The sequence below is a fragment of the Dryas octopetala genome, chromosome 1, assembly GCF_963921425.1.
Source record: "Dryas octopetala chromosome 1, drDryOcto1.1, whole genome shotgun sequence".
Taxonomy (NCBI): Eukaryota; Viridiplantae; Streptophyta; class Magnoliopsida; order Rosales; family Rosaceae; genus Dryas; species Dryas octopetala.
This window is the reverse complement of record NC_141366.1, coordinates 28415208-28423552: the sequence shown is the minus strand read 5'-3', so window position 1 is coordinate 28423552 and position 8345 is coordinate 28415208. Positions and strand designations below refer to the sequence as shown.

The window sequence follows — 8345 nt, the reverse complement described above, 5'->3', positions numbered from 1 at the left end:
GCTAAACATAAATAGCTCATCAATCATCTCCAAAAAAGTTAGATATGCATCCTACAAAGTCAATTTTTCTGTCCAATTTGAGCAACTCTATTAGGAACAGTCCTTGAAGTAACTATGTAAAAAAACAGCTATGCATCCCTGCAAAACAATGTATCCCTGCAAAAATTCAATGAAAGTGATTTCTTCTAGTATTTTTAGAAACAAAATCATCAATGAGCAAACACACTAAACAAAATGAACAAACAAACACACAAGCACAAGCACATAAGCAGTGAAAATACGTTCAGATTTCAGAACATAGACTTAGAAATCAAAGTTAGAATAATAGCACCTTGCAGACTAAGAATTTTTTCCCAATTAAAGACTGAAGTTAGCTCAGCTGCCACTGGATTAGCTCAGCAGACTTAGAATTTTCCCTCAATTTACGAAAATCAATAATAGACAAAAAAAGACAACAAAATTATAATTAATATAAAAAATCTACGATGATTCAGAAAGAATTGAGTAAGATTTGAGAACTAGAGGAATCATATCTTTCAGATTTCTTCTTTAACATTTGAGCCATAATTTGGGAAATTAGATTTTTGAGTTAAGAGAAAACTAAGATAAAACTAAGATAAATACAACTAAACAGAGAAGAGAAAACTAAAGAAATAAGAGAGAGTAGAAGAGTAAGATGAGAGAGAGAGAGAGAGACTGTGTGTGTGTATGAAGGTCTAAAAAGGGACACTGCATTCTAGTTTTTTAACATTAACGTTTTTTTTGTCTAAGTATAAAGCAACGATTCATTTCCCACTTTCTAATTTTTTAGGATTATTTTATCTTATTTTTAATATATATTATTTAAAATATAATATATATAAAAATTTTGGCCCCCCTTAAAAATGGGGTGAGCCATCGCACTTGATGGCCCATGCTCAGGGCGGGCCTGGTGGCCGGCTGGCGGCTCAGGAGAAAGTTGATTGTCAAAAAAAGGGGGAGGGGATGCAGCTGGGTGCTGCATGGGTCGTGGTGGGGTGGGTTTATTTTCTATTTCTTTTTAGTTTTTTAATTTAAAAGTTAAACAAAAATATTTTAGGGTTGGGTGTAGTGAGTACATATTTTGGGGTACGTATAGAATTTTCAGATTCTTATCCGTAAATAATGAATATTTAATTCCACTTTAATATTGGCGTAAAATTTATCCATTTGTACGTTTTGAACCGGAATTCTTTTTGACTGAATTGGAATAGATTTTATATTCAAAATTTGAATTTTTATGAAAAAAGTTGAATACTTTTATACTTTTATTCTAAAAAAAAACATAATTAAAAAACGGGGGTGCGTGGGACAAGGCTGGAAGTAGGGTTATGATGAGTGGTATGACTATAATGATACAATATATAAATAGCTCTACACACAAACAATCAAAAACGAGGGTGCTGCTGTTGACAATTAACCTTGGAGTAGTAGATCTGAAATCTACCACTCTCCCAGTCTCCCTCAAAAGATTGAGAGAGAGAGAGAGAGAGAGACAGACTTTCCAACTCTTCCAAACAAAACCCGCTTCAAACACTTCAAACCCTACTCAGCGAGTACTGATACTGAGAGTTAAGTCCAACAACTTTGTTCTTCCGCCGAGAATCTCAGTACCCCTGAAACTATTTTTCTCTCACTCTGGTGCTTTCTCTCTCTTTCAGAGAGAGGCAAACCCAAAAAAACCCCATGGGCTCATATGAAGTCACAAACATACTCTTCAGTAAGATCAAGAACTTAGACCCAGATAATGCCATCAAAATCATGGGTTATCTTCTTATACAAGATCTTGCAGAGAAAGATTTGCTTCGCTTGGCTTATGGTCCAGAGACGCTTCTTCACTCACTGATTGTGAGGGCTAAAATCCAGTTGGGTCTTTGTTCAAACACTTTGTCTGCATCTTCGACACCTTCCTCTCCTTCACCTCTAAACCCCATAGCCAGACCAAGCAACGGCAACCCATTTTCACAGTCTTCCCCTAGACTCCCAAACGGTTTTGACTTTGGGAAAAACCCATCTTCTCCCTCCTCAAATTCCTGGCCACTTTCTGGGTTGCCAAACAACTCCATTAGCCCAAAGTCAAGCCCTTTACTCTCTTACGACAATATCCGAGCCGGGTCGTACTCACTTCCGTTACATTCACAGCACTACAGCAAGGATGGTGGTGATGTTTGGTCTGGCAGTGACCTCATTGATGAGCACCAACTCAATGAGTACCTGTCCTTCCTGAATGAGTCCTCGTCCTCGTCGAGGCCCGAGGAATTCATTGATCCTCGGCTCGAAATGGGTCATGGGGTCCAAGATTGGGCTCATTCTCTCAACAATGGCGATACCCATTTCCATAGAAGGAGCTATTCGGCCAGCGACGCGTGTTTGGGGTCCGAAGATGGTACTATGGGAGGTGGGTTCAAGCCATGCCTTTACTTTGCTAGAGGGTTTTGCAAGAATGGAAGCAATTGCAAGTTTGTGCATGGCGGTTTTAACGATTCGGTGGACGCTTCTGGAGTCATTGTGGGGTCTCCGAGTAATCTAGACGGGTTTGAACAGCACGAGGAGATGATGAGGTTGAAGGCTGCACAGCAACAGAGGTTAGCTGCTGCTTCTCAGTTCATGGCTGGAGCGTCACCTTCTCCCTACAACAAGTACATGAATTTCCTCTTGCAACAACAAAATGACCCCCAGAGGTAAATTGAAAATGACCCATTTTCTATTTCGGTTGTTGTCTTTGCGTGTAATACATAAAGGTTATTGATTTTTAGTACGTTGGAGTCGGCCCATTTTGCTCTTTCGATTTTTCTCTTAGTGTGTAATACAGATAAAGGCTATTGATTCTGAGTGTGTTTTTGGTTTGGATTGGTATTGATTCTTTTTCTTTTGGGTTGACTTTTTCCTTTTTGGTGGCATTCTGTTGCATTGTAGAGCGGCAGCAGTCATGATGGGGGAAGAATTTTACAAGTTTGGGCGGTGTCGACCTGAAAGAAATGATTTTTTGGCAATGGCTTCAGTTGAAAAGGCTAGCTCTGCTTCGAGACAGATCTACTTGACATTCCCAGCTGAGAGCACTTTCAAAGATGAGGATGTTTCAGAATACTTTAGGTAGCACTATACATTTTATTATTTCCTTAATATTTGTTATCATGACCGTGTCTTCGTTCAACCTTTCAGTTTGAGTTAAGTTGCTAACTGGGGTATTGGTAGAATTAAAAATTGGTCTTTTTATGATGTGATTTTCTTAGCATTTTGGTCTACTTTCATGACGACCCTCTACAGTAAAATACTAAAGAATCCTTCTTATAATGAAAAAGGCATATATGGAATCCTAACCTGGCCGAAGTTTGGGAATGCTGATGGGCGTTATTGGCCTTATTGGCCTTATTGGCATCAATCTTTATACTTTAACCTTATCCAGAAATGTTAAAGGTAAGCAGCTTTCGATGGTTTTCACTGCTTTTTCAAGGCCTCCAAGCATTATCAATGGTTTATGGCACAAGTCATGGTTATAAATCTTGGTATTTCAAGGCTTTGACCTTCGTAGTTTCTTTTATTTTTTTTTTCCTGTGAAACCTTGCTCTTGACATTAAATGCTTGGTTACCTTGCGTTTCAAAGTACAAGATATTCACGGTTCTGCTTTTGCTCTAAAATTACACCTGTTTAGGGAAAATGTTTATGCTATCTTTAGACACCTTACTTACATGTGTTCTGAGCCTAAAATTTCAAATTTCAGGTATCATTTTTGCTCCTATACTATGTTTTGAAATTACACTATCAGGGAAAAGTGCTTGCATTTCATCTTCCGATATCACAATCAATGTGTCCACCTGCAATGAAATTGGACATTTCTGTTTTGATAAGTTAGCTAGTATGAGAAGAAAATTTAGGCTTGCTGTCTTTGTATATTTAGATACATTGTCAAGAGTCCACGCCAATAAGGATTGCACTTTTGAACCCTACCCAAAGCTTGCATAAGAGGCTTCCATTTTTAATTGTTTTCTTGTTCTCAATTTAATTTGGCCTTCAACTTTTAAAGTGTACTCAGATTGTGCAATGAGCTCATTACCTGCATCATTTAATGGTGAATGTTAAGTCTCGATGTTACCCCCCTTTACCTCTTCCTATAAGATGTTGAAGAACTTGTGTGTCTTTAGTAGCCATTTTGCACAATGTCTGAGCTCATATTTTCCCAAGGCCGTTTTGAACTTATAAGAACTGTTAAGCCATTTCTCTTAACCTTATCAAAGCTATTAAATAATTTAGTCATTGCCCTAGATTGTTGTTGTGGATAAGCTTCTAACTTTATCCACAACAACGAACAACTTATTTGGAAAACTAAGATAGGATTTTGGGGCTTGTTACACATTTCATCTGACTACCCACAATATCCAAGTAGAGATTATGTATTAATGAGGTAATCTTGGTTAAGAAATAGGTTTATCAAACATTTTGAAAAGACCAATTTGAACAGTGCTGTATTTGTAAACAAATGCAGCATCTCATGCATTTCATATACTACTATGGATTATTTCTAAGGGATGCTTTGTTAATTGATGGAGTTAAATGAACTGAAGAAATTCAACTGGTTTTCTGTTGTGAATATAAATCTTCTGTCATCTATCATTTGACAATAAAAGATATATCTGAGATCTAAAATATCTTTACAATTTCTTATGAATCTTAATGCAAAAATGATCACATTAGTGACAGGAACTGAGGTGTATTTTTTGTAAACATTGCACAACTCTTACCTTTTATTTTTTCTGCAATAGAAAAGATACATCATTTTTTGAATCTGTCAAATAGATTAGCTTGGTATGTCATACAATTTATTCAAAAATTATTTTCTGGAAAATTGATAAATTTTTTTTCTGGACATGCACAGTGTGGAAAAGTTAAGCATGAAATTTTAACATCACAAGAGAACTGCGTGACCTTGGAGGTTAACAATGCATGATAATGGAGATGTTTTCCTGAATGACAATGCCACTGAAAATCATAATCTAGGATAACAATTTTTGTTGTCTTCTGGAATAATGATTGATTCTTGAGTAAATCTTAAACACTTGATTTTAGGAAGACTGACCAAATGTGTTTTGCATATTATTTTTTTGTTTTACCGTTACAAAGCAAATGAGTTCTTCATATTATTACAAGAAAAGAGATCTTTATGTCATTGTTATTATATTGTCTAAAGCTTCATAATTGAGTTCTATTAAAATAGTTCCTTTTTGCACTTCTGAAGCAAATACGGGCCAGTTCAAGATGTAAGGATTCCATATCAGCAGAAACGAATGTTTGGGTTCGTCACATTTGTCTATCCAGAAACTGTCAGGCTCATATTGTCCAAAGGGAATCCTCATTTTATATGTGATTCACGTGTGCTTGTCAAGCCCTACAAGGAGAAGGGAAAAGTCCTGGATAAGTATGTGTATTACTACTCTTCTGCCATCTAAATTATGCTTATGCTTTGTTCACTTGCATTGAAGCTTTAATTGCTGATTGTCTGCAGGAGGCAACAACAGCAGCATCTAGAGAGAGGGGAATTTTCACCATGTTTGAGCCCTGGTGGGCTTGATTCTAGAGATCCCTATGACCTCCAACTTGGTTAGTAAAAGAAGAATTGATTCTTTATTTCGTCACATATACACTGTCTCTTAGAAAGCGAAAAGGGATGATTAAATGTATAAAATGGCTTCTCTTTTGCTAAAGAGAAATAAAAAACTTCTCTTCTCTCTCTCTCTCTCTCTCTCTCTCTCTCTTGTAGTTATTGAACATAACATCACATTCTCATTGATTTTTTTCTTGATTTTTCTATACAGGGGGAAGAATGTTCTATAATACACAGGAGATGCTATTGAGAAGAAAGTTGGAGGAGCAGGCTGAACTGCAGCATGCCATTGAACTCCAAGGGAGAAGACTAATGAATCTGCAGCTCCCAGACTTTAAGAATGATCGCTTGGCGCATCACCAGCGCAGTCTATCTGTTGGTGCTCCTGTTCCCTTAAGCCCTCAATCCCATTCTCAGATCAATCAAACTGTCATTCCCTTTGATAGTTTTAAACAAGACGTTGCAGAAGGTTTTCTGATTAACAGTTACATTCAATAGACATATATATTTTAATTTTAAGATGTAGAAGCTTTGTGGTGCTGAATGTGCATCTTCTTGTTGCAGGCCACAGTGATATTCCAGCTGGAGTCGCTGAGCAGCATCTTCAGAAAGAAGGTAATTTTGCTTGCACTCACAACAATGCCAATGGAAATGGCAAAGACAAGGAGCGAGGCTCCAACCTGGAAGCTCTTGATCATCATAAAAGGTATGGAGCTTCATTTTCATATTAAGAGAGTTGACTTTAGCAAACACTGTAAGATATGAATTGTATTTTTCAAGTTCTCTTCTATAGTGGTTTTCTAGGTTTTCTGGATGTTTATCTTTATTTTTTCTAGTTGAGGTTCTATTGTAATGTCAGGTCCTTTTGCATTTTCTAATATTTTGTTTTTTTTTTTCTTTGTTGGTTGCCATGAAAGCAGTGTAGAGCAGGTCCTTCCTGATAGCCTCTTTGCTTCTCCAAAAAATTCAGCTGGGGATCATCTCTCTGACTTCTCAACTGCTGCGGCTGATCTTAATGAAACCATCATAATTTCTGAAAATAACTCATCATCGTCTGTCAATTCTGCTAGCTACATGGCTTCTCATTAATGCTTCTAATGCCAAGGTGCTTGCACTGCTTTCCATTGTGAGAACTCTTCCGCTCCTCTTAGAAAAGATAGTTGATCAAATTGAGATATGTTTTTGACCTGGGTTATCTGTTCCTTGCATGAAGCGAAATGTAGGTAATAATGGTGAGCATGGCGAGCAGGGGTTGACTTTGCTAGGTAAGAGCTTATCATATATCATATATGTTCTCTATAGATGACTTAGCTAGGTATTGTAGTCATGCAATGAAGAATGTTTTTATGATGCTGGGCTAATATCCTTTGTGCAGAAAGGTAGAGAAGCACATACAAGGAAGAAATATCCTCTAGATGTATAGCTGAATTATACCTACATCAAAGAGTAGATCCATAGAGAAGATCTCGACAAGGTCTCAGTATCATCCTCAATACATACTGCTAACAGCAAATACATATTTCATACATAAAAGGACAAATGAAATGAAATTACGAGAGTAGTATTTTATCTCTTTTCTACTTTTGTACCCTCTCTCTGTAGGTGTGTGCTGACCACACAGGCTTAGAGGCTAGAGCAGAACAAGGATTGTAACTTTCTTTTACTTTGTCATATGAACACCTTTTCTTTCTTTCTCTAATCTCTACTATCTTTTTTCTTCTGAGTTGAATTTTGCTAGAGTTTTGAGTTTTTGGTTAGAGGATTAATGCTATTTGTACACGTACACATACACAGACAACACTCGAGCAGCACAAGTTTAAAGAATTATCAGACGTATAAATGATCATCACAATAATGATATGGATGGGGAAAAGCTAGAGCTTCCTGGCCATTTCTTTTGTTGTGTCATGATTGTTGCTGTCTGTTGTTGCAGTATCACATGGTCACCGAATAGAGGGGTAGAAAGGGGATTCCATTGTTTGATCAAAGTTTGCTTTTAGGTGGCTTTCGTCATATAATTGTTTTTTCCTGCTAAGCTCTCCACATGTGGGGGCAGCAAACAACTGGTCACATGGGTGCTGACATTTATATAAATGGTATATCAGGTCATCACACTCCTTTCACTTTCACCTTCACCTTATTGAAATATTTGTTTCTGAATCTTTGTTTTTCTGGTAGCTGGAGCCCTCATGTTGTGGCCTAGGTTTTAAATTATGCTACTACACATGTGCGTAGTTTGTGTTGCTGCTGTTTAAAGTGGCTGGCTTTTCAACAACTCATGGATGATTTTGGGCCCGGTATCCTACTCAAATTTTTTTTTTCAAAAATTAAGATTTTTTTTTTAAATGTGAGTTTTAAAAATCAATTTTTAAAATTTGAAAACGTGTTTGGTATGAAATTTAAAAAACGATGACGGCTAAGAAAGAAGGAAGTGTAAAAAAAAAAAAAGAAAAATGATATTTTATCATTTTTAAAAAGATGTATGTTTTTGAATTTTTTTTGTAAAAATTGTTTTTGAAAAGGGTCTACCAAACACGTTTTCTTGACTAAAACTTTTTTTTTTGTTTTTGGGAAAAAAAAAAAGTTTTTGAATAGAATACCAAACAGGCCCTTTATTTTTTGTTTTTTAAGGTCCCGAAGGGAAATTCTTGAGTCATAATAAGACAGCAAAAATAAATTAAGTAGTACTGAAAGTGGGAAGTAAATGCTACTATGCGTTAAGACTTT

The 8345-nt window shown here is 36.5% G+C and overlaps 1 protein-coding gene across 1 annotated transcript; it reads left to right on the top strand.

Annotated features, from left to right (window-relative positions):
* Nucleotides 1–1431: 1431 nt before the first annotated feature.
* Nucleotides 1432–7338, top strand: LOC147299528 (zinc finger CCCH domain-containing protein 55-like). Its single transcript, XM_086257038.1, has 9 exons — nucleotides 1432–2699; nucleotides 2935–3111; nucleotides 5253–5432; nucleotides 5520–5614; nucleotides 5830–6087; nucleotides 6183–6324; nucleotides 6539–6744; nucleotides 6832–6883; nucleotides 6994–7338. The coding sequence occupies exons 1-7, from the start codon at nucleotides 1705–1707 to the stop codon at nucleotides 6705–6707; spliced, it is 2016 nt and encodes a 671-aa protein (XP_086113164.1). The 5' UTR covers nucleotides 1432–1704; the 3' UTR covers nucleotides 6708–6744; nucleotides 6832–6883; nucleotides 6994–7338.
* The last annotated feature ends 1007 nt before the right edge of the window (nucleotides 7339–8345 follow it).

Bases quoted from the DNA above. Each gene is read 5' to 3' on its own strand.
- LOC147299528 (XM_086257038.1), top strand. From the start codon at position 1,705: ATGGGCTCATATGAAGTCACAAACATACTCTTCAGTAAGATCAAGAAC. The intron at 2,700-2,934 runs GTAAATTGAAAA...GTTGCATTGTAG, and splicing joins CAACAAAATGACCCCCAGAG to AGCGGCAGCAGTCATGATGG. The intron at 3,112-5,252 runs GTAGCACTATAC...GCACTTCTGAAG, and splicing joins GATGTTTCAGAATACTTTAG to CAAATACGGGCCAGTTCAAG.